This window comes from Labeo rohita, chromosome 16, assembly GCF_022985175.1.
Source record: "Labeo rohita strain BAU-BD-2019 chromosome 16, IGBB_LRoh.1.0, whole genome shotgun sequence".
NCBI lineage: Eukaryota > Metazoa > Chordata > Actinopteri > Cypriniformes > Cyprinidae > Labeo > Labeo rohita.
In genome coordinates this window covers 24,985,092-25,012,241 of record NC_066884.1, presented here as the reverse complement: position 1 = coordinate 25,012,241, position 27,150 = coordinate 24,985,092, and the positions used below count along the sequence as shown (strand labels likewise).

At 36.6% G+C, this 27,150-nt stretch overlaps 1 protein-coding gene across 1 annotated transcript in view; it reads left to right on the top strand.

Annotated features, from left to right (window-relative positions):
- The window catches only part of nbeal2 (neurobeachin-like 2), a 90,538-nt gene that overhangs the window by 49,597 nt on the left and 13,791 nt on the right, over window positions 1-27,150 (top strand). Inside the window, 29 exon segments of the mRNA XM_051130813.1 lie at window positions 152-323; window positions 777-910; window positions 2,637-2,796; window positions 3,261-3,363; window positions 3,468-3,618; window positions 3,992-4,150; window positions 4,280-4,439; window positions 4,523-4,611; window positions 5,430-6,116; window positions 8,585-8,760; window positions 9,351-9,507; window positions 11,040-11,186; window positions 14,596-14,913; window positions 16,795-16,944; window positions 17,134-17,291; window positions 17,790-17,914; window positions 19,741-19,858; window positions 20,097-20,257; window positions 21,342-21,688; window positions 21,940-22,035; window positions 23,314-23,438; window positions 23,542-23,682; window positions 24,239-24,369; window positions 24,470-24,579; window positions 26,175-26,292; window positions 26,379-26,476; window positions 26,746-26,823; window positions 26,825-26,860; window positions 26,986-27,072. Coding sequence (XP_050986770.1) covers window positions 152-323; window positions 777-910; window positions 2,637-2,796; window positions 3,261-3,363; window positions 3,468-3,618; window positions 3,992-4,150; window positions 4,280-4,439; window positions 4,523-4,611; window positions 5,430-6,116; window positions 8,585-8,760; window positions 9,351-9,507; window positions 11,040-11,186; window positions 14,596-14,913; window positions 16,795-16,944; window positions 17,134-17,291; window positions 17,790-17,914; window positions 19,741-19,858; window positions 20,097-20,257; window positions 21,342-21,688; window positions 21,940-22,035; window positions 23,314-23,438; window positions 23,542-23,682; window positions 24,239-24,369; window positions 24,470-24,579; window positions 26,175-26,292; window positions 26,379-26,476; window positions 26,746-26,823; window positions 26,825-26,860; window positions 26,986-27,072 — 4,692 coding nt within the window.

Genomic DNA, 27,150 nt, shown 5'->3' with positions numbered 1-27,150 from the left:
CTAGTTCTGACATCAGTACAGCCTTTTGTGTTTGCCAATGTTGAGAAATGTGTGTATTCAACACATACTTCTGAACAAAACTCATAATATCATACATCCCTGCAGGAGCAGTAACTACTAATTATGTTTTATTATATCATCCTGTGTGTAGGATGTGCTGAGCTCAGTTGGTGGGATGGGAGCTCTTCTGCCCCTACTGGAGCAGGTGTGTTTACAGGATCAGGGCGAGACTGTAGGCCAGGAGACTTCAGATCTTCTCGGGCCAGAGCTTACATCCTCTAGGGGCCCTGCCGGCATGCTGCTACCACTGGGAAAGTCATCTGGTCAGTAGTCTGTCAGAGCTGTGACACATTGGTAGCAACACATCCGTGTTCATGTCTTTCTTTCCTCAGTCGAAAAGAGTTCAAACAGTCTGCAGTCTCATGAAACATTAACAGCGTGTTGTGTGGCTTTTTCGAGTTGCTTTGCACATTGATGATGTAAATTTTTCTGTAATTGCAGTATGAATCACCATTGATATTTTCTGAGCATGCTGTTTGATTTTTGCTGTAAGGCAGTGATTCATAAAGTTGTTTTTGAGTGATTCTACATGTGCTTGTAAATGCCTGTGTGAGAGCCTGCAGGCCAGTTTGTGTTTTTGCATTCTGCAGTTTTGAACTTTATATTACCTTTGGCTGTTGATTTCACATGTAATGCCGTTGCAGCTATTTGTCAATGTTACACTTCGCTGATGTGAAACTGATTGCTGCTTTTGTGTGTGTGTGTGTGTGTGTTAGAGGGCCGTTTAGAGAAAAACAGTGTAGCAGCATTTTTGCTGATGATTAAGAACATGCTGCGCAACCATCCGGCCAATCAGGAGAGCCTGCTTCAGTGCCACGGGCCGCCTATCATCGGAGCCATGCTCGGCAAGGTACGCACACACACACACGGGTGAATTGAAAGGGCGTCTGGACGTCTAACAGGACATATTGGTGTATGTGACTTCAAGGCGTAGCATCCTGTTAGGAAACACTTGTGTTAACAATTCAGTGATATTGCACAATACACACACAACCACAGTTTCTCATGCTTTATGGTTTTATCTGGTGCCAGGAATCTTTAAAGAAATGAATAAGCAAGGTTTGAGTATCTGACGTAAATGCATCCAATTTAAGAGTTCACACGTTTATCACAAAAGCATCTTGTGACATTTAACGCGTAATCAATATAAGTTTCAAATCTGTAGGAGCTGCATAGTTGGTGGTTAGGTCAGATACTATGCATGTGATATGAAACAGATCTGATATGATTTTGATAAGGAAAAATGATATCTATGGGTGTCTGTTACAGCAGCTGAATTTCATAGAAACAGATGCTGATATATTTCTGATCTGTTGTAAGATCATTAGGCTCAGCAGTGGCTTTTATTGTTCCACGAAATTAAAAGTCATATCTGATCTGCTTTTAATGTACTGTGACTTGACAGGCTTTGAAGAGAGTTTCTCGGGTTTGATAAGTTGGCAAGTACACACACTCATAGTTACATAAGTCCTCAAGCATAAATACATGGGCTGCCAGTTAAATGCATTAATGTAGGACACGTTTATGTATGTAAACCATCAGTTACAAACCTGCTTGATGCTTCCATTGGTCACTAGCAAATTGCTAAATGATGCAAAGTCCTATCTTTGAATGGATTTCAACATAAAAGTCCTAAAATGGTAGTTTCTTGTTGGTCACACCACATGATATTTCATAAAATGGAAATTATCAGACAAAGTTTGTTTATATATTATGATGGAAATGTAAATACAAATGCTTTGCAATTTTATACAGGATTACAAAACACTTTGAAATCATTCCAAATAATGCAGAAAAATAATCTGAATAAATTTAGGCTAACTATGGCCGGACGGTTGCACCACCTGATATTTTGACACTTTGAATGACAGAAAAATGACAAATAACTAATCTTTTTTGAAAAGTTAAACTGGGTTCATACATGGGAGAGGTCCTTCATATATATATGGCATCTTTTTTCTGCATTTAAACCAATCGTTAACTAAAAAAATGCAATTGGGCAGAAAATTTATGGATGTCAAGTCGATTAATCGTGATTAATCATAAAAAATAAAAGTATATATGTGACCCTGGACCACAAAAGCAGTCTTAAGTCGCTGGGGTATATTTGTAGCAATAGCCAAAAACACACTGTGTGGGTCAAAATTACTGATTTTTATTTTATGCCAAAAATCATTAGAAAATCATAAGAAAGTAAAGATCATGTTCCATGAAGATATTTTGTAAATTTCCTACTGTAAATATATAAAAACGTAATTTTTGATTCGTAATATGCATTGCTAAGAACTTCATTTGGGCAACTTTAAAGGTGATATTTCTCAATATTTTGATTTTTTTGCACCCTCAGATTCCATATATTCAAATAGTTGTATCTCAGCCAAATATTGTCCTATAACCAACAAACCATACCAAATATTGTCCTACAAACCGTACATCAATGGAAAGCTTATTTATTCATCTTTCATGTGATGTATTAATCTCAATTTTGAAAAATTGACCCTTATGACTGGTTTTGTGGTCCAGGGTCACATATAAGGGATGTCAAGTCGATTTATCGCATTGTTTTTCTCCTCCAGGTTCCCAGCAGCATGATGGACATGAGTGTCCTGATGGCCTGTCAGTTCCTGCTCAAACAGGTGTCCAATGAGGGCAACAACGCCCTCTTATCACAGCTGTACCAGTACCTGCTCTTTGACTTCAGGATCTGGAGCCACAGCCACTTTGCAGTCTGCCTAGGTAATCACCGAAAACACATCACAATGGCATCTATTCTTTTAATGGCAGCTATTACTTTTTTATGATTCAACTCATTTGCATTAAAGGGATAGTTTAGAAAATTCTGTCATTAATTAGTCACCCTCATGTTGTTCCAAACCCGTAAGACCTTTGTTCAAATCAGAACACAAATTAAGATCTTTCTGATGAAATCCGAGAGCTTTCTGACCCTAAATAGACAGTAACGTAACTACCATGTTCAAGGCCCAGAAAGGCAGTAAGGACATTGTTAAAATAGTCCATGCGACATCAGTGGTTTAACCGTAATGTTATGAAGCTACGAGAATACTTTTTGTGTGCAAAGAAAACAAATATAATATCTTTATTCATAAGTTTTTTCTCTTATGTGCTAGTCTTTGTGGTACTCTTAGCTGGTTCATTCTAAACCCTTTTGTCTGTATGTCCGTATTTGTGTTGGTTTGTAGGTCATGTGCAGTACCTAACCACCGTCATCAATGAAGGCAAGCTTAAGACTCGCAAGAGATATGGTGTTCAATACATCCTGGACTCGATTCGGACACACTACAGGTATGTTCAGAACTAAGAAGCACTGTTATGAATGCTGGTAGATGTGAGACTAAATACGTAATGTGGATGAAAGATGTTTGTAAGTATTCTTTTTGTGTCCACAGTGTGGAGAAGGATGGCAGTCCTCTGTCTGATGAGAGGCAGACGGTGCAGATCTCTCTTTTCTCTCTGCTGAAGGACCTTCTGAAATCTCCCACTGCTGAGGAGCTCCACAGTATACTAGCCTACGCTGCTATAGTGCAGGACGAGCAACAGGTGAACCACACAAACTTACTCTGTTCCAAAACCTAGTGTGTTGCTTCTAAGTGAAGACTTACATCGCTTCTCATCACTCCTTGACTGAAAATTACAGGCAAAAGCCGCACAATGTGGCATTGTATCATTGTGCGTTTATTTTCAGAGTCGCGTATTCCAAATTGTGTTGCGGTAAAAATAGCAACAGGTAGCGCCAGTAGCTCACAGAGTGCAACCATTTCACGTCATCGAAATAATGGCGCCCCCCCATAGTCCAAAATATACATAAAATGTTGTGGATTTTTTTTTTACTATCGTAAATTTTTAATGGGTTTTCAGCTACATATTTCATTAAGTTTGCTAATTGCTGACCGAATGTTTTCCCTCTCTATAGGTGATCAGTATTTTGGATGTGTTACACACTGTATTGAGGAGTTCACCTTCTCCACGAGAGCAGGCTGTGACGGTTCTTCTGGACCGAGGGGTGGAGCAGCTCTACTGTCTTTTGCTCAAAACCAACTATGGCGATGAGGCTCGTGAGAGAGTTTTTAGGGTGAGAATAAACTTGCACTTTAAATGGTGACATTGCAGTATGACGTGTTAAGGTAAACTTTTGAAACCAAAACGATGAGATCAGAATCTTTTATAGTGATACAAACACATGTCTTCTGCTCTGCTGCAGGTCTTGTATAAAGTCCTGAAGAGTGAACGTATACCTGAGCGCAGTAAAGTGCGCATCAAACTCAAGGACTCTGGATACCTTGGGCTGGTCTGCTCTTTTGGAGATGTCCCCATCACCATGGGGACTGTACGCTGCCTGTATGAGCAGGTGCTCGCCACAGGTAAGCTGCTGAAAAAGTGGATGGTAGTTTTTAAATTTACACTTCAGGTGTTGATTGGTATGTTTTGTTGTCTTTTGGTGTAGATCCCACTCCTAATTTTAGAGACCTGTTGGCAGTGGCGTACCTGTCCCATCGCGCCGACCTCAGCGTCCGACTAGATATCTGTCGTAAGGTGAGTGACTGCTGGAAAAACAGCTAAAACCAGCCTAAGCTGATTGGCTAATCTTTCAGACTGGCCATAACTGGTTTAGCACACTGGCTTTAGAGGGGTTTTGACCACTTCTTTATGTGGTAATGCTGGTCTTAGCTGGTCAGGCCAGCTAAAACCAGCTGAAACAAGCTTTAACCAGATACATCCAGCATAAACCAGCTAAGACTAGCTAACCAGGTTCAACCAGTATTAATGATAAGCTTATTTTATGGGGTTTTGTAGCATTTTAGACTTGGAAAAACAATTTGCGTTGTCAGTTAGACTTTGGTTAGCAAACTTGCTAAGAGCTAGCATAATTCCAAATTGGAAATGTTTTCTAAATTGAAAAACTCTAAATTCTAGTTGATACACAAGTTGTGACGTTACATAAGGGATGTGTTGATTTAGCAGAAACACTGATCTGTAACAAAGATGAATGACTCAAACAAACAGTTTACTCACTAAACAATTTACTCACCAGTTTCAGATTTGAATTAGTCTGACGAATCCTTCACTAATGAATCACAGCATCTGTCATTTTTCACATGCCCAAACAAAATCCAATCGCTCCAGTAATTCATATGCTATAATTGAAAGATTCAACATGTCTGACAATACAAGGTTCACTCACTTTACCTCAAAATACAGTCCATCTGACATTAATTTGCAAAAAGCAAAACAAAACCTATTTCTAAGCATACTATAAGCTGTGATTTTCCTGTAATGGTTTATTCTCAGCTAAATGACTGAGTGTTAAATTAGTAAATTAACATTTCTCTCTTCCTCTTTCATCCTTGTAGCTCTTCCACTTGATCCACTCCAATGAAGAGTATGTGAAGCAGCTCGCTCGTCAGTCAGGCTGGCAGGATGTTCTCACCAAACTCTACATCAAAGAGTCATACGAGTCTCGCGTTCACAGCCAATCCAATTCTTTATCCAGCCCCACCAACTCTCTGGACCCCGTTCTTTCCAGACCCGTCTTCCGTCGTGAGGACAGTGTAATGGAGGACACTCGGCAGAATGTCTACATTTCCCTCACCGCCCGCCATGAAGAGGAGTTCGAGGAGGAAGAAGCTCAAGAATCATCCGAAGGCTACTCTGACCTCTCCCAGTCCCCTCCATCAACTGGACAACTCAAGAATGATTCCCTCCACTTCAAGCCATTTGACTCTGGAGAACAAAGCAGTCATTCGTCCACCCTGTCCAACACTGTGGACATTCCGTCATCCCGTTTGCTGGAGGAAGAGGAAAGCGTGTATCAGCCGCTCTCGCCCTTCAGCTCACCCTTTGAGCTAGAACTAAGCCTTCAGAAAGGACCTCAGACACCTGTGGGTAGCCAGCCAGAGACCCCGTCTCCTTTGGAGCACAGTAAGAGCTTCCCAGGCATGAGGCCACGCAAGAGCTCCAGTCTGTCCAACGTTCTGGACGACACAAGCTACAGCACCGAACCACCAACAGACACCATCTCTAACACATCCAACCCACAGGTACATACTGAACACTTGCTTACTTGTAGTCACTCACTCATTCAGCTACTAACACAGCAGACTAGAGGTGTAATTAAAGACAAAATGGAAAGCAAGGTCAAGGTCTCCAGCATAAACAGGAGTCCAAGGAGTAGAATATCATGGACAATTGACCCTGCTGAAAAAAAACAGTCTAGCTAGACCAAAATAACCCAGCTAATACCATTAAACAACCTAGGCCATTTTTACCCTTTTCACCTAATGTGCTAGCAACCACACAGGACACCTCAGCAACTGCAGAGCAATGCCCTGGCAGCCACTTTAGTGTTTTATGGTACATTTACACGGGTTGTTGGCTTCAACTCTTGATGTAGTTTGCCTGAAGCTTGGCACTGATGCGACCGTCATAGTGACAACAGCCAATCACATTAATTTTCTGGTGTCGCATGAACGCAGTTAGCTAGCATCTGCACTAGGGTATAAAGCAATCTGCATAAAGAAGTCCCATGTAAATGCACTAGGGCTGCCCTCGACTAAAGGTTTTTCTGGTCGACTAGTAGTTTTTTGAGCATTAGTCAACTATTAGTCGCACGTTTATTAAAACTACATAGTCCAATAAGCACTCAATCACACACAAAAAAAAGCTTGCCACAGCGCACTGGCAGATATAATAATTATGAATGTGTCAGGGAAAAACAGCAAGGAGACTGCATTAACATTTTAATAATTTATTAATAAACTAATGCATTGTTGTCGACACTGACTTGTCATCCCCACAGTAGTGATACGCCTGTATGCGTTTTTCGTACAGATCACATAATGTGAGAATACTTGTTTTCTGTTTGAATTGTTTCATTTAAAAGTAGACATTTCACTCTCTGCCTATATGCAGAGATGTCTGTAAGGCCAGTATGCACAAAGTTTCAAAGTTTCGCCCTCAAGTTCACAGAGACAGAGATGGCAGAAAGCGTACCCTGTTTGCTTTAATTATTTTACAAAAGCGCAACGTTTTGTTGTTATTCAAATAAATGTAGAGTCTTTACAGATTTGAAAGAAGTATTAATTTTATCTGTATGACCAAAAATTAGTATTTTAAGAGCAAGTGACCACACAGGCACCTCCATCTGTCATGCAGGGAGCGCGCTACTATTCACCTTCCACACTCCACACAGACACTTCAATAGCGCGCATTTTTCTAGGTTAAGATTAGATTAAGCGGCCATGTAAAGTTGCTACTTCTTACATATTTGAGATTATAAGCCATATTTGAGGTCAATGAATGATTGGCGAGCACTTGGATGTCCAGTCCGATGTACTATATTACCACATGGACCAGCCGTTAATACTCTCTCTGTCACGGACTCTGTGACTTCGCCTCTTCCTGTGGAATTTTTTTTTTTTGCGACTAAGCGACTAATAAAATTTTGGTCGACCAAGCCTTTTCTCGTCGGCTAACAGTTAGTTGACTATTGGGGGCAACCCTAGAATGCACCATTATACCTACCAGTGATTCTCAACCAGGGGCACGTGGCCCACTAGGGGGAATTTCCAAGGAGATGTCAAGATAACTTAAAAAAGTTATATCTGAATTTTGTCTTTGAAGAACCAGTATTCCCCACAGTCTTGAAAAACCTGGATATATGAAGAAGCCTCATTTTAAAAGTATGATTTCTAGACCAGGAAAAATAAATTTTAAAATTTTTTTTAAATAATTAATTTAATTTAAAAACTCATTTTTATAAAAAAAAATGCATATACAGATTAAATTTATCTATTTATGCCAAACATAGCAAAGGTTGGTCTGCACTGTAAAATCTTTTATTTGAATTTAAAAAAGGGGGAAAAAGACAAACATTCAGCCATCAGCCTTTGTCAGTAGCTGCGCTTCCACTTCCCTTCAAATTGCGCAAATTGAAATTGCGAATTGAAAATACGCTCAATGGAAACATGTCAATTTTGCGAAAACCTCCCATATATTGCAAAAAAGTTTTTATTCTCTCATTAGGTGTTTTATCAGGCAGTTCGAAAAAGGAATGTTTCACAAAACTGCAATTTATTTCACATTTACAGGTCACCTTTACTTAAAATACATAATTATTCTTTAATTTACTATAATTTCAACAAAACACCTCATACCCGGCCGCTCTCATTAATACCTGGATAACCCCTTATTTACACTGTGCACGTGCATTATGGATCCAACATGGCCTCCGGAGCTGTTTGCGGCATCTCTCGTCAATGCTTGTGTTTCAGAAGTGTCCCAAAAGCGGCTTCTTCGATTAAAAATAATTAATCCACAGACTCAACTTTAACTAGGTAAAAAACTTTATCTAATAAAAAAAAAAAAAAAAAACCCACAAACAACTGAAAAAGGGGCCCTCGAAAATTGTTGAAACACTGTAGTCGAAGAAGTTGCGAATGACTGCTCTGAGTTCTACTTTTTTAATAACTTTCATAACTGAAACTTGCTTCTTTATCTCCCCCATTAGGCTCCAGAGGAGGAGTTGTGTAATTTGCTGACGAACATCGTATTCTTTGTGCTGTGGAGCGGCACTGAGGGGTCTGAGGATGTGATATGGAGAGAAAGGGGTCAGGTGTTCTCTGTCCTCACCAAGCTTGGCTCATCCTGTCAGCTGGTGCGGCCACCTGATGACATCAAACGCAGGTAAGAAGCTTAAAACTTTAATGTTTTAAAACTTACCAGTTCAGATGTAATGACAGCTCATAAAGAATAGAGAAAGAAGGCACTGCATTAGGAATTCCTCTGTCCCAGGGAGATAAAATGAAGACTGACATTTTTTTCAGACTGATTGAATTTTGAAGATTAACTTTTTGGAATCAGATGAACCTTGAACAATCTTCTAACCCTCCTAAAGTATTTAAATGCGTAGCATGTTTTAAATGACCTCCATTATGAGAAAACCTACTGCATTTGAAATCCAGTAGATATCAGTGAGCTGAGACTGTAGGGAGGTACCGTACATGAAAGTGTTGTCTGGATTCCTTTGGTTCAGATGAGGGCAGGGTGGAGATCTCTGGAGGGCAGACGTTCTTTGCACTACTGGACTATTTCTTTTCTTTGGTGTGGCTCCAGCATTGCATCACCATAGAGCTTGTTTTTACTTTAAGTCTTAGGGTGTGCCTGTCTGATGACTTGTTCAAGACATTGTATTCTGTTTGTTTTGCTGCTGTGAACAAATATTTTATGCCGGTGGGGGCGTTGCGGAAGCATTACTTGTCTTTTCTGTGTCGTAGTTTGTTGGAGATGATGCTGGAGTCGTCACTGTCAGATTTGAGGGACTCTCAGGGCGGGTCCCTGCCCCATGTGCCTTCTTTGCTCCGCCTCCTCAGGCTGCTCCAAGACTTCCTGTTCGCCGAGGGCACTGACAATCAAACACTATGGAGTGAGAAGGTGGGGAACGGAGGGATAAGTTCTCACTCTGATTTTATAACTTACACGCTCATATTCCAAAGCCAGAAGAGTTTGAAACAGGAACATGGAGGAAATCCTTTAAATGTCCTTTGTTACCCATTGAACAGTAGTGTATAACATATAAATTCACAGCTATAAAGACACTGTCTCTCAAACATAGAAACTCATATGTACTGCATTTACAGTTGAAACCAGAAGTTTCAGTTTACATACACCTTGCAGAATTTGCAATATGTTAATTATTTTAGCAAAATAAGAGGGATCATACAAAATGCATGTTATTTTTTATTTAGTACTGACCTGAATAAGATATTTACATATAGTCCACAAGAGAAAATAATAGTTGAATTTTTAAAAATGAACCCGTTCAAAAGTTTACATACACTTGATTTTTCTGTGTTGCTACCTGAATGATCCATAGCAGAGTTTTTTTGTTTAGTGATAGTTTTTCATGAGTCCCATGTTTGTCCTGAACAGTGAAACTGCCTGCTGTTCTTCAGAAAAATCCTTTGGATCCCACAAATTTTTTTTTAGCATTTTTGTGTATTTGACCCTTTTCCAACAATGACTGTATGATATTGAGATACATCTTTTCACACTTAGGACAACTGAGGGACTCATATGCAGCTATTACAGAAGGTTCAAATGCTCAGTGATGCTTCAGAAAGAAAAAAACAATGCATTGAGAGCCAGGGGGTGAAAACTTTTTAACTTTGAAGATCAGGGTAAATTTAACTTATTTTGTCCTCAGGAAACATGTCAGTATCTTCTATAGCTTCTGAAGGGCAGTTCTAAATAAAACAAATATATGGTATTTAGGCAAAATAAGAAAAATGCACACCTCTTCATTCTGTTCAAAAGTTTTCACCCCCTTAATGCCTTAATGCATAATCTTTCGTCCTGGAGCATCAGTGAGTGTTTGAACCTTCTGTAATTGCTGCATATGAGTCCCTCAGTTGTCCTCAGTGTGAAAAGATGGATCTCAAAATCATAGCCATTGTTGGAAAGGGTTCAAATACAGAAAAATGCTGAAAAAAAAAAAAATAATAATTTATGGGAATTTTTCTGAAGAACAGCAGGCAGTTTGACAGTTCAGGACAAACAAGTGACTCATTAACAGCTGCCACTAAATAAAAAAACACAGCTGTGGATCATTCATGTAACAACACAGTATTAAGAATCAAGAGTATGTAAACTTTTGAACAGATTCATTTTTATAAATTCAACTATTATTTTCTCTTGTAGGCTATATGTAAATGTCTTTTATGTTAAATATCTTATTCAGGTTAGTACTAAATAAAAAATAACATGCATTTTTTATGTTCCCTCTTATTTTGCTAAAATAATTAACACTTTGCAGATTCTGCAAGGTGTATGTGAACTTCTAGTTTCAGCTGTACATGTATTATAAATTAATTTGTATAAGTATACAAATTAATTTTGCTTTTTTTATTGTATACAATGTGTTTATTTGCGAATGAGCATGATGTCTATGTCTATATTTGTGGCAGATCTTTGAGGGGGTGGTGAATCTATTGGACAGGCTGCAGGCATGGCACACGACCCCTGGGTCAGCGGGGGCCTCTGAGCTCAAAGAGATGTCTCTGATCGGCCTGCGAATCATCACTGGATACATTCAGCAGCAGCAGAACCCACAGGTAAACACATATACCCCCCACCGTTTAATAAGGATTCCAGGGTTGTGTTTTAAAATTCTTCCACTTTGACTTTTACAAATATGTTTTTTATTAGTTGATTTTGATGAACTGAACAATTATTATGACAGTGTCAAACAAAACGAACTAAAAATCACTCATGGTGTTGAAATGGGACACTAGGTACACTCCCTTCTACAGGTGGAGTGTTGAAAATACACACACATAGTCATGTTCTGGATTATTACATATGCCTTTGAGCTTTAAAGAGCTTTTCTTTGTAAATAGCTTCAGTTCATTCCACTGGAGAGCAGATGGCCATATATGGGTATATGTGGAGGTTTTTTTATCGTTCTCCTCCAGACTCACTCAAACCCATCCCACACTCAAATTAGATCATATCAACTGAATGAGGAACTGACTTACTGTGAGGCAGTCTGGGAAAACATGCACCCGCCTCGTGGCTCTTTACAGTCTATAGTTCAAGAGCATGTTTGTTTTCTATAACAAGGTTGTCTGACTATACAGTGCTATGCTTGTAATTATTTTTTAATGTAAAGTGATATAATGATAAAAGTTGTTTGTTGTTGTTTTGAAAAAAAAAAAAAAAGACTTTCAAATTGCACAGGTTGTGTACTATGTAAGAAGACACTATGCATGTTTATTTTAAAAATGAATTTAGCTAATTTGACATGCATTGGGTATTAGGCAAGTGTTTATTTTGACCATAAGGCTTGAGATGACTTTGATATTCATAGAAATTATTAATTGGATAAACTTAAATTCACCCTTCAAACCATAAATGAAAGTGGGCTCATAAAAAGGGCTCCTGTGCTCACAGGAACTCTGTAATAAGCATTGACAAACAAGTGCCACTCAGAGTGAAAGCTTTCAGAAATAGCCCTAGACACAGACAAGAGGCAAACATGAGTAGATAAACAACACTAACAAGGGGACGCAACACAGGTGTGCATGATCAGTCAGAGAAAATCTTGATTGAACACTGATCTAACACAGTGTTCCAACATGATTTTGAACACTGTGTATTCAGAAACAAATAATAGCTTACTGTTTATTGCATCTTGTGCATTTTATAAAAAAATCAAGTTAAAAAAAATGTATAGTCCAGTAGGTGATTATTGTATTAATAACGTATATTATAGAACAATGTAGTACATTATATATATTGTATCTGGTAAAACGTAAACTATAAAAATAGTTTTTGTTCATTTAAATAAAGCTGAAACAAAATAAAATGAATTAAAATTAAAAATTAAAAATGTTACTTTGACAACTAAGTGAAGTAAAATCATTTTGAATTACTAAAAAACCTGAAACAGAAATAAAATTTAATTAAAGTTAAGTGGAAATATTATTTTTAAACAATCTACAATATTAAAAAATAAAATGGCAAAAGCACATAATTTAATAAGTTTTATATTTATATAATGTATAATACTAAAATAGCACTGATGTATCACACAAAAAATGTATGCTATATGCTGTAAGTATACTATATAGTACACAAAATATGCTGTATCCATTAAATTGATTTTATTATATACTATGCAGTATGTAGTCAACATTAAAGTGTTATCCAACTGGTATAATATACTATACTATACCATACCATACTACTATGCTATGCTATGCTTTGCTATGCTATACTATTATACTATTATATGTAGTCAACATTAAGCTATTATTCAGCTGGTATAATTTACTATACCATACATACCATACTATACTATACCATACCATACTACTATACTATGCTATGCTATTATACACTCTGCAGTATGTAGTCTAGTCAACGTTAAGCGATTATTCAATTAATATAATATGATATACCATACTATACTATACTATACTATACCGTACTACTATACTATGCTATGCTATACGATACTATATTATACAATACTATACTGTACTATACTACACACTGTGCAGTATGTAGTCAACATTAAGCTATTCATACCATATACCATACTACTATGCTATGCTGTGCTATACTGTTATACACTGTGCACTATGTAGTCAACATTAAGGTATTATTCAACTGGTATAATATACTATACCATACCATACCATACTATACTATACCATACCATTCTACTATGCTATGCTATAGTATTGTACACTGTGCAGTATGTAGTCAACACTAAGGTATTATCCAAGTGGAATAATATACTATACCATCCATACCATTCTGTACTATACCATACCATACTGCTATACTATACTATGCAATGCTATGCTATACTATTATACAATTTGCAGTATGTAGTCTAGTCATACATTAAGCATTTATTCAATTTATATATTATACCATACCATACTACTATGCTATGCTATGCTATACTATGCCATGCTATACTATACTATACTATACTATACTATACACTGTGTAGTATGTAGTCAACATTAAGCTATTATTCAATTGGTATACTATACTAATACTGTTATACTACTATTATATTATGTTACTATTATACTGTTATATTACTATTACACTATGCCATACCATACAATACTACATTGTACCATACATATATACTATACTATACTAACACTATATTATTATATTATATTTTGTTATATTATGTTATTTTATTTTATTTATTATATTATACTAATTGATATACTATACCATATCATATTGTACTGTACTGTGCAGTACATAGTCAACATTAAGCTATTATTCAGTTTGTATACTATACAATACTAATACTATTATACTACTATTATATTATATTACTATAATACTGTTATATTACTATTATACTATGCCATACCATACCATACTATATTGTACCATACATATATACTATACAATACTGTACTACTATACCATACCTTACCATACTATACTATACTATACTATACTATACTTGCAGTGTATAATATAGTATAACAGTTTACTTTATGTCTATATTTCTTCACATAAAATGTCATTTTTTTATTTTGTAATATTTAAAAATGATTTATTGAAGTTACAATTAAAGATTATTGTAGTACATTTTACAGGAAAATTATAATTTTGTGAAATTTACTTACAGTTCCTGAATGAAACTTGTTTCAAAGTAATTTTCAGTGGTAGTATATACTGTACTGTAGTATATTGTCTATATCACAAAAATTATATGCTGGGCAATATGTAATAAGCAATAAATCTATTGGTATACATATATTGCGAGAATACAGTAATATATAATATGATTCTATGCTGTGTTGTTTGAGACAACATATATAATGATTGCATGTTATTCGACACATAATCAAATATCATTACACATTTAAAATAAAAGTATAATTTGAACAAAAAATAAAACAAACACAAATAACACCAAAACCATGACAGCAGCGTGTAATATCTGCTTGTTTTTTCATTTTGTTTGTTTTCACTCAGGTGTGTGAGATGGCATGTTTAAAGCTTCATAGCCTCCTGCAAACTGTGTTATGTCTGTCCTGGGAGGAGGTGTGTTTTCTTCTGGGTCGTCTTGGTGCACCACTTTGGCCTGCGAACTCTGGTTCAGACCCAGGCACCGAGGCTCTGCTGAGCCCGCTGGTTCCCATCGTCCGAGCGCTTTTGGACCAGCATGCGGATCGCACCAACCTTCAGAAGATGCTCCCCAATCTGCCTGCCACCAATGGCAGCCCTTCCTTTGCCCAGGATCTCCAGAACTACTGCAGCACTGCTGAGTGGCAGCAGTTCTACCAGAACCACGTCAGTACAGCCCAATCTCCCTCACACACAGACACACTTCACATAGCAGGCACCCGGTTAGATTGTTTACCTTACGATAAGCTGGCAGCTTCTCTGCCGCAGCCGTTTCAGTATATGTTACCACAAACCTATTTTGTTTTACCTTTTTTGGATGCAGAATGTCAGAAATGAGTCTCTCAGCGCTCATTCTCAGTCAAACACAAGATAAGGTCATCATTTCACACAAAGCTCAGTCCTGAAGGATTATACACGCGTTTTTTCTTTGAAACAACCCATTTCTTTATACACATCTGTAGCATACTATTTATAATCGTCTTGGATTCATTTGAGTTTAGCTAAAGCTGATTTCAGCATTGGTCCAGCATCTGAGCTGTAGACTCTTTCTCTAAAGCTCAGTGGGCGTGTGTTTGTTTTAGCGTGAGGGCACTTCGGTAAATCTGCTTCCATTGTGATGATAAACTCTTTATTTAGACTCTTTTGTTCATCCTTTGCCAAAACAAGACAGAAAAATCCAGATTTGTTCATCTCATCTCACAAATCCAAAACAAACCATGCGTTTAAATTAAACAGACATCATGCCAGAGTGACTGGGAGATGATTTATGAAGGCTGGCGTGTGACAGCATGTGCTTATAAATCTGACCTGTTTGGACTGTTCATATATACAAATCACACGGTATATTACCATGCCTTGAATCGGGAAGTAAACCAGGTTTTACACTATACCCAAACATGTGTCTAGGTGCAGGGAGCAGTAAAGAGAAAAAAAAAATGTGTGTATTTTGTATGTTCAACATTACAGTATACCAGAGTAATGGCAACAACAGCAATATGATAGAACACATCAGTAGTTCTAATTATTTAAATTATATTAGAAATGTATACAGTATAAATTATTTTAATTGTAAATTTTATACATTTATAATTAAAATACCTATTTTACTCAAATTATTGTATGCATTAATTTATGGAATTATATTGTATTATGTTATTTCACTTTTATAAATTAATCATTTCAAATGCATTGTATACATTTATTAATTAATTTAAATTATTTAATATGTAAATTAATGCAAATATATTGTTTTTACTTTTAACAATTTTAATAATTTTAAATAAATTGTATAAACGCATAATATTATTAAAGTTATTATTTTATGCAATCATTTGTGTAATTATTATATTATATTATCATAACTATTGGCTGTTTACAAATGAGTAATTTTAAATAAATTGCATACATTTATAATAGAATTAAAATTATTTTTTAATTTTTTAATTTTAATTTTTTAATTATTATATTATTATATTATATTAAAATCCAAACTATTGGCTTAACTAAAATACAATTATTATTTTATACGTTAATGTATGCAATTATTATATTATATTATATTATAATAATTATATAATGCTATTATATTATATGAAATCCTAACTATTGACTGTTTACAAACAAATTATTAATTTGAAAACAACTGCATACACTTCTAACAGAAATTTATTTATTACTATTTTATACATTAAGTTGTGCAATTATTATATTATATTATTTCTAACTGTTGGCTGTCTACAAGCAAATTAAAATATCATTTTATACATTAATTTGTGAAATTATTATATTATATTATATTATATTATATTACTGAATATTGAATATATGAATATATATTCCTGAATATTTTATATATTATTTAGTGTACATTTATAATAGAATTAAAATTATTATTTTCTACATTAATTTGTGAAATTATTATATTATAATGTGTTATGTTATGTTATGTTATGTTATGTTATGTTATGTTATGTTATGTTATGTTATGTTATGTTGTTATATATGTTATATATGTTATAAAATACTTTTCATAATGTATGCCTGTAGGTGGAGCCCACAATGCAGCAGTATGAGCTAGACACTTTTGGCAAGAGTCATGACCTGATGTCCAACTTTTGGAATTCCTGCTTTGATGACCTCATGAGCACTGCACAGAGAAGAGACAAGGACCGTTCTGACTGCAAAGCCAAGTTTCAGGTGTCTGTTAACCCCATTTATTCAAACACAGAGGAAATATGTTGATCTGGTAAACATAAGATTGCCATTCAGTCCCCTCAACGAGCAGACCATGAGTTTCTACTGCTTGGGAATACCGGGATTATTCATTCCACATCTCAAACATTCCACATATCATAACATACACTATTTGTATTCTTCTCTTTACAGGAGCTCATCACTGACCCATACCTGAAACGAGTGCGCACAGAGAACAGCCGTTACCACAGTGTGCAGAAAATGATTAACAGCCACCAGGGGGTGGTGTGGAGGCACTGGAAATCACTGCGCAGGTTACTGAGCAGCGAAAGAGGAGCCTGGGCACTCAGGTCTGCATGCATTAAAATATTCAGAGTCTTAGTGAATATAATGCATTTTTTGTCATTTATCTCTCATGTATTTTGCACTTCATCAGAATATAGAGAGATTTAAGGGATAGTCGACCCACAAATGGAAATTCTGTCATTAATTACACACCGTTGTGTTATTCCAACCTCGTAAAACCTTCATTTATCTTTGAAACACAAATAAAGATTTTTTTTATGAAATCCGAGAGCTTTCTGACCCTGCATAAACAGCAACACAACTACCACGTTCAAGCCCCAGATAGGTAGTAAGGACATTGTTAAAATAGTCCATGTGATGTCAGTGGTTCAACCGTAATGTTTGCTAAAACTTCTAGTGTCCTGTTGATGTCTGTGTTATTTGTATGACGTTTGTAGCTCGCTGTGTTGAAGTGAGGTTCAGTTGTATACGCTGATGCTGTATATTCAGGGATTATATTGCGGTGTGTGATGATGGACTGAGTGGAAGTGTTTGTGTTTCAGGGTTCAGCCGGAGGTGAAATGGAAACTGTCGAGCGCAGAGACGTACTCTAAGATGCGTCTGAAGCTGGTGCCAAATTACAGCTTTGATTCCCACAATGATGCCAGTGCACTGAGAGATAACATGGGTTAGTATCAATGTATAGAATGTTTCTGTAATCTGTAAAATGAATATCAGTGAATTAATGATATTAAAGAAAATAAGTACTGAGTACTAGACAGGGTTGCCAGGTTTTCACAACAAAACCCACTCAACTGCTACTCTGTTAAAAATCACATCTGGCAATTTTTGGCATTTTTGGGGTCACTTTAACCCATGGACATTAAAAACAATCTGCGGCAACAGTGTTAAATTAGCCCAATTCCGCGGGAAATCTGAGGACTTGGCAACACTGGTACTAGATTTCAGAATGATTGTAAAATCCTTTTGCTTTGACCAGATATATGAGCAAGTAAGTAGAAAATAAGTACTGAGATGTGAGATAAGGCTGTATATCAGCACGGCTGTGATTCGGCCATAGGCACAAGGCCACAGGCCGATCATAGTGTGCTGATATACAGCCATATCTCACGTCTATGAGTGTGATATTGCATTTATACAACAGTACAACACGAGTGTGTAAATACATAAACAATGGAGTGTCTTTAAAAGCCCTCTTTTGAGCAGAACTACTTCCTTCCACCACAGATTCAGATCTAAGTTTGACAGTTTAACAGCTGAGCCCAAGCCTCCGTTGCTAATTCGAAAATGTCACTTACTTGTAACGAAGGAACGTAAAGTTGCTTCATTAAAAGCTTCTTGTATTACTGCATTAAAAGCTCACTGTATTATGTGTAGTAGAGTATTATGAGAGAGAGATGGACTGGGCGAGTGTGATTGCCTGCATCTGATACAGCATTTATTCTTCAGCTCAATCCCATATTCACGATAAAACGTTAGTTTGAATGTTCACTGAGGAAAGCATTATCTTTGTTGTAACGTTAATATCCTTTCATCTGTTAAGAGCGATTTCTGATGACAGTGCTGCTCAGTGCATTTGTTATCTGTGTTAAGCTGATGTTGAAACTAAAAATAACTAATGACAGCATTTATTTTTTCAGTGTAAAAGTCTTTACTGCTGACTCATAAAAACAGTCTCTTGTCACCATCTACATCTACAGCGGAACAATGCAACTAAAAGCACCGTCATGAACACATGCGCCCAATACTTTCTCAGTACTAAACAGTATTAAATACTTCTATTATTTATATAAAATACAGTATTAAAAACCACTATTATTTATACAAAATATTCTATAAAATACGTTGCCTCAAATTTTCAAATATACACTGTCTTTACTAACAAACTGCATATTTGAACTATAAACAAGTACATTCTCATCTGAAAACCTCTTAAAACTACATTCCGTGACACAAAAAGAGCAATATTATTAAAATTGTAGTGGATTTGGGCATCTGCCGTGACACTCTCTGTGAGAAGTACCGCAAATGGAGTGATACAATTACAAACAGTGAAACAGCTATTGGAGTTCTGTTGGACTATAATATTGCACTCTTATTAGCCAATCAGATTTGTAGGGCCTGTTTCCGCCACTGAAAAAAAGGTAATTGCAACTTTTTATCTTACAATTCTGACTTTTTATAATAATTTCAAATTTACATCTCGCAAGTCAGACTTTTTTTGTCAGAATTGTTTGATATAAACTCGCAATTCTGACTTTTTTTTTTCTCACAACTGCGAGATACAAACTTGCAAAAATAAAGTTATAAAGGTCGAGTTATGAGGAGAAAAAAAGACTAATATGTTCACAAAATTGTGAGTTTATATCTCACAATTCTGAGAAAAAAAATCAGAATTGTGAGATAAGTCGTAAAAACCTTTATTTTTTATTCAGTGGCAGAAATGGGCTTCCATAGATTTGAGAACCAGAACGTTTTTTTTTTTTTCTCCAGGAGCTGACAGTCCACGCAGCTCAACCGAGCCCATCCCTCTCGCTGTTGCCAAGGAAGCCAAAGTTAGTGACATGGAGGATGACAAACTAGAGGATGAGGATATAGTCATCATTGATGAGTGAGTGTCCTAATGTCTGTTTAATCTATTTCAAATGAATACCTCAATGAAGCCAAAGCAGAATTAACAGTTATGCGTTCACACGTAGTGTTTTGTGCCTGAATGAATCAGTGATTTTGAATGAATCATTTGAGTGATATTCCGCCTTTTTGATACCTGTGTGTACAGCTTTTGAGAGGGTTTAGTGTGATTGAGAGTATATTCAGCAGGGTGTGATTGTGTGCATGTATTTTCTCAGGGCGGAGGAGGGCGAAGAGGAGAGCCAGAAAGAAAAGCTGGTGCTCTCAGAGGAGTGTGAGCTCATCACTATTGTTGCCGTGGTACCAGGTCGTCTGGAGGTCACAACGCACCACCTGTACTTCTACGATGGCAGCAGTGAGAAAGAGGAGACAGAGGAAGGTGAGTAACAGCTTGTATTGTGTTGTATATCCCATCATCCAGCCAAGCCCGTTTTGTTTGTCTCACTGATAAGCCTCCATTCAGTGTTCACATAATGAATGCGTGTACACTACTCTGTCAAAAGTTAAATATATTAAGGAAATAATTAATATTTTATGATAGAAATCTCTTATGCTTACAATGCCTGCATTTATTCAATCACACATGCAACAAAACAGTAATAAGGTAAATATTATTACAATTTAAAGGGATGGTTTACCCAAAAATGAAAATTATGTCATTAATTATTCATCCTCATGTTGTTCAAAACCTGTAAGACCGTAGAAACCTTCTTTCTTTTTTGGAACATGAATTAAGATATTTTTGATGAAAAACAGTTTTCAGCATAATAATAAGAAACGTTTAAGGAGCAAATTGGCGTTTTAGAATGATTTCTAAAGGATCATGTGACTGAAGACTGGAGTAGTCACTGTTAAAGGGGTCATCGGATGCTCATTCTCCAAACTGATAGGATTATTTAAGGTCTTAATGAAAAGTCTATCAACACCCTTTTTACCTTGTCAAAAACAGCGACTCGTTTCGGTGCATGTCCCTTTAAATGCTAATGAGCTCTGTTTACCCTGCCCCCTTCTTCTGTGGGGTGATGGGCAGTTCACCGAGAGACTGTAAACTTTAGCCGCATTTAGCCATGAAACTTGCTAACTAGCACATTTTTAGGTAAGGTGGATTGCAAAGATTCATAAAAAAAACCCTTACACTCACTTCTACTGTAGGTGAAGTTGAATTCCGAATGATTCACGCAAACATAGACGCATTTAGGTACATCGGGGGTGCATTCTCTTAAAAAACAAAAGTAATCCTCTGCATCTTCAGCGACTTGGATGTCAGGAGTAAATGACGACTACTATGTTCATTACTACATCCAGCAACAAAACACCTCAGTCGCTTAGAAGACATTCTTGTCTACTCCTGCTCCAGCATCGAAACAGTGGCAGACTGTTCACAGCTCAACAAGGATAAACAACAAGGATAAGATATGATTCATGATTATAATATGAATGCTCTTGACTGCACATCTTTGCAGGCATTGGGTTTGATTTCAAGAGGCCCTTGTCACAGCTAAGGGAGGTCCACCTGAGGCGCTACAACCTGCGGAGATCGGCTCTAGAGCTGTTCTTCATTGACCAGGCACACTACTTCATCAACTTCAGGAAGGGGGTGAGCTGGACACATACTAACTCTTGTACTGCAGGGAAAACTACAGGAGAAATGGATTGCATTTCAGTTCTCTGTGTTTTTATATTTGTTTCATTTCTCCCACAGGTGCGGAATAAAGTCTACTCCAGGATCCTGGGTCTCAGACCACCCAATCTGTTCTACTTTGGTTCTCGCTCTCCTCAGGAGCTCCTGAAAGCCTCCAACCTGACTCACGTACGTCTGATGTGATGCCAATATTTTCCATTTTTCAATACTTAAGAACTGTAAAATAGGCCATGATCAAGCCAAGACCTAGAAATTAGCACACACTGCAGACACATTGAGCTTTGGCACTTACATGGAAGATGCTGGTTGGACTCTTTTCTCCTCTCTCCCAATCCAGTTCCTCCTTCTCTCCCCATAGTTTCCTATTCCCTCTGTACTGTTAACAAAATAAAATGTTTATCTCCTTTTTCTGGTTTCAGAGATGGGTTTGCAGAGAAATCTCCAATTTTGAATATCTGATGCAGCTCAACACCATTGCTGGTCGCACATACAATGATTTATCTCAGTATCCAGTGGTGAGTCTTCACATCACTTTTTGTTGTTGTTTTGTTTACTTTTGTTTTATTTTGTGTGTTTTGTTTTTTTTTTTTTTATTTTGTGTGGTTTAGTTTAGTTTTGTTTCATTATTTGTTTTTTCTGAACTGCTTGTCCTATGCAGTGTCACAGGGGATGCTATAACCTACCCAGCATCTCGGGTTTTGTTTTGTTTTGTTTTGTTTCTCAATCTAATGTTAACTTAGAAAAATGTGCGCTATTGAAGTGTCAGTGTGGAAGCTGAACAGTAGTGTGCTCACTGCATGACAGATAGAGGCGCCGGTCACTTGCTCTTAAAATACTCCGTCATTTTTGGTCATACAAGAAAAAAATAATACATCCTTCAAATATGTAAAGACTCTACGTTTATTTGTGTGCACTCACAATAACAACAAAATATTGCTCTTTTGTAAAATAATGAAAGGATGCACTTTCTGCCGTCTCGGTCTCCATGAACTTGAGTGGGAAACTCAGAAACTCTGTGCATATTTGCCTCACAGACATGAAAAATATATCTATAGAGAATGAAATATGTACTTTTAAACGAACCATTTCAAACAGAAAACAAATATTCTCATATTATGTGATCTGTGAGAAACATGCATACAGGTGCATCACTACTGCGGAGATGAATCAGTGTAGCCGACTTAATTTTATAAGCTGAAAACAAAGAAGCAGTAGTTTATCAATAAATTATTAAAATGTTAATGCAGTCGGCGCTGATAGCCTTGTGGGCAGTGCTCTCCGGGCGTCTCGTGTTCGAATCCCAACTCGAGGACCTTCCCGATCCCGCCCCCATCACGCTCTCCCACTTCACTTCCTGTCACTTCTACAGTCTCCTTGCACACATTCATAATTATTATATCTGCCTTTTTTTGCGTGCACTTGAGCACTTATTAGGCTATGTAGCTAATTAAAGTCTCATTATTATGATTTATATGGTTTATTTATAAATGTGCAACTAATAGTCAACTAATGCTTAAAATGAATGACTACTAGTGGACCAAAAAAATGTTTAGTTGTGGACAGCTATGATTTTATTTTATTTTATTGTATTTTATTTTTAGTTTTTATTTAGATTTCATTTTTTGAGTACATTCAAAGAATATTTTATTGTATTTTATTTTAGTAAACCAACATATGATTAAATCCATTTAAATGGGTGATTAAGCTTTTAATGTGCATGACTGACACTTCTGGTGGATATTGTATGGGTGACATATCTTCTCTTTTCCTCACATGCATGTCTGTATTCTCAGTTCCCCTGGGTGTTGTGTGACTACACATCTGCTGAATTGGATCTGGAGGACCCAGCTGTTTTCAGAGATTTGTCCAAACCCATTGGTGTCGTCAACCCTCGACATGCACAGAACGTCAGGGAAAAGTAAGACAGTGTTGCAGTCCTTATTGCAGAATTCTCAGTATCATGAATGTGTTGTTAAGGTGTTTCAGCTGATTTTCTAAATGTCTCATTGTTCTTTGATTAGGTATGAGAGTTTTGAGGACCCGACAGGCACTATCGATAAGTTCCACTATGGCACACACTACTCTAATGCTGCCGGCGTCATGCACTACATGATCCGCACAGAGCCCTTCACCTCATTACATATACAGCTCCAGAGCGGCAAGTAAGACACACACACTCACACGCCAGTGCAGTCATATTGCAAACTAAAGCCAGGGGTGTCCAATCTTGCTCCTGGAGGCCACTTTTAGCTCAAACACACCTAAACCAGCTATTCAAGGCCTTCAGGATTATTAGAAATGTACAGGAAGGTGTGTTGGGGCAAGTTAGAGCTGAACTCTGTTAACTTTTCAAGAGCAGGATTGGACACCCCCGCTCAAGGGTGTATTACATTTATATTTCAGGATGTTTTTTGTACTGCTTTTATACACAAAAGATGTGCTTGTTTAATCATTCCAAGTCTACCTGAGGTACAAATGGAAATTTGACTCTAAAACCATTAAATAAAATGCCTTCTTAAGTTATTTTTAATACTCCAAAAATATAAGGCTAACATCAAATATTATGAATATTATAAATATTGTAAATAAAATGTTTGTTGGCACTCCATTGTATTGACCACTAGGCTGCAGTGTTGTTTACCTGATGGTTTTCAAGTACTCATGTACTTTGTGTTATGTTTGGGCTGCACTTACAAGAGAGATTGTTTGTGTGTTCAGGTTTGATTGTGCCGATCGGCAGTTTCATTCAGTAGCAGCAGCGTGGCAGGCGCGAATGGAGAGTCCAGCTGATGTCAAGGAGCTCATCCCAGAGTTCTTCTACTTCCCAGAGTTCCTGCAGAACAGGAATGGTCAGTGTGTCTCTGCAGCGTCATCTCATTGATTAAAAAACACATTGGCACATTGGCACATATGTTCAATGGATTTTGAATTGTAATATGTCGTGTGCAGATTTTGATCTGGGCTGCTTGCAAATAAGTCAGGAGAAGGTCAATGATGTGTTGCTTCCTGCCTGGGCGTCTTCACCTGAAGATTTCATCAGGAAACACCGCAAAGCTTTGGTGTGGAAACTGATACATAACACTGATTTCAACATTTTAAACAAAACAATAGATTTTTTGTTAATATGTTTTAAAATACTGTTTACTACAATTTAATGTCTTCATCTGGTGAGTCAGATGTTTCAATAACTGCTCTGAGAAATTCAAGTGCGTCATTAGACTGATTCAGACTTTTTGAATCTTTTGTGAAAGGAATAGTTCACCCAAAAATGTTTTGGCAGTTTACTCACCCTCAGGCGAGATGAGTTTGTTTCTGCATCGGAAAAAATTAGAAGAAATTTTGGAGCATTACATCACTTGCTCACCAGTAGATCCTTTGCAAGTAAATGGGTGCCGTCGGAATGAGAGTTGAAACAGCTGATTAAAACATCACGATTATCCACAAGTAATTGTTTCATTAGTTAATGTCTTTTAAAGTAAAAAGCTGTGTTTTTGTAAGGAAACTAATCCATAATTAAGATTTTTTTAACTTTAAACCATTGCTTCCGGCCAAAAATACAAGCTCACCAAGCCTGCATTTATTTGATCCAAAATACAGCAAAAGCAGTATTATTGTGAAACATTTTTACTATTTAACATAGCTGCTTTCTATTTGAATATATTTTAAAATGTAATTTATTCCTGTGATCAAAGCTTAATTTTCAGCATCATTACTCCAGTCTTCAGTGTCACATGATCCTTCAGAAATCATTCTACTATGCTAATTTGCTGTTTAAGAAGCATTTCTGATTATTATTATTATTATTATTATTATTATTATTATTATCAATATATAAAACAGTTGAAATTATAGAAATTAATATAAATTATTTAGTAAGGATGCGTTAAATTGATCAAAGGTGATGGTAAAGATTTATATTCTTACAAAAGATTTCAGTGTCAGATAAATGCTGTTGTTCTGAACTTTCTAGTCAAAGAAACCTGAAAAAATTCTACACAGCTGTTTTCAACATAAAAATGATAAATAAATATTTTTGGAGCAGCAAATCAGAATATTAGAATCATTTCTGAAGGTTCTTGTGACTGGAGTAATAATGCTAAAAATTCAGCTTTGAAATCACAGGAATAAATTACATTTTTAAATACATTAAAATAGAAAACAGTTATATTAAATAGTAAAAATATTTCAGAATTTTACTGTTTTTGCTGAACTTTGGATCAAATAAACACAGGGTTGGTGAGCAGAAGAGACTTCTTTAAAAAAAAAAAAAAAAAAAAAAAAGTCTGACTGGTAGTGTATTTGTTTACAACTGTTTTGGACTGTTTTTGTTTGTAAACTGTGCTTGATTAGTGCGTATTTCTCTGCTGATTCAAAGGGTTCATATTTTAGCCAAAAGCAACTGTTTGAGGTTAAAAACAGCTTAGTGATGAATTTATTTGTTACAAACATGCAGCTTTTCACAACACTTTAATTGAAGGACTGGATTTGTGTGAATTATTGTAATGTTTTCATGAGCTGTTTAGAGATCATATTTGGGTAAACTATTCCTTTAAAGAATTGGCTCAAAAAGTCATTTGCTTGTGAATCGGACATTTGCAATGTTTTTTGGATGTATCCAGCTGAGAAGACTGACACAATTTCCTTGTGTTTAAAGGAGAGTGAACATGTGTCTGCTCACCTGCACGAGTGGATTGATCTCATTTTCGGGTATAAGCAGCGAGGACCTGAAGCGGTGGAGGCTCTCAATGTCTTCTACTACTGCACCTATGAGGGTAGGAAAGCTCTTATGAGCTTGTATTAGTTTAAACATGTTCCTGCATGGAAAATATGACTGATCACTGTGTGGTTTGGCGGTCAGGTGCGGTGGATCTGGATGCCATAGCTAATGAGACTGAGCGAAAGGCCCTGGAAGGCATCATCAGCAACTTTGGCCAAACGCCCTGTCAGCTTCTCAAGGTAGGACACCAGACAGATGTTTCCATCTCTAATCAGCATAAGCTTCATTTTAAGCTTCCAAGATTCTTTTTTAAATATTATTTATTCATCTGTAGTTTAGTTTGTCATTTTGGTTGGAAGTTTTTCATCTAATATTTATTTAAAAAAAAAAAAACAATTTTTTTTTATATTTTATAGTTTTAGTTACTAATAAAACATTGGGTCTGAAGTCATTTGTGTAGTGTTTTGTGGGTAATATGGCTCAACTGAAACTTCTCTTTGTGATTCAGGAGCCCCATCCTCCCCGTATGTCAGCTGAGAATGCATTCAGGCGGCAGGCCCGTCTGGACATTCTCCCCCCCAATCTTTTTTGATCAGCTCAGTAAACTCCGATCTTTTAAGGAGGTGAGCCTGAATTCATCAGAATTCATTTGAACTGAATAATATGCTGAAATGCAACTTTTTGAGCTAATTGTTTGATATGTGGGGTTGCTGTGTGAAATTAATGTTTTTAATGTTGGTTCGTGTAGGTGGTAAGTGATGGTCTGCCATTAGTGCAAGCCGTGGTGCCCAGAAATCAAACCCGCTCCTTTATCATCCCTGGTTCTGACATACTGGTAAGATTATTTCACGATTATGTTCACTTGTCATGTACTAATACTTGAATAGGATCAGAACCAGTCCCACAGAGCAGG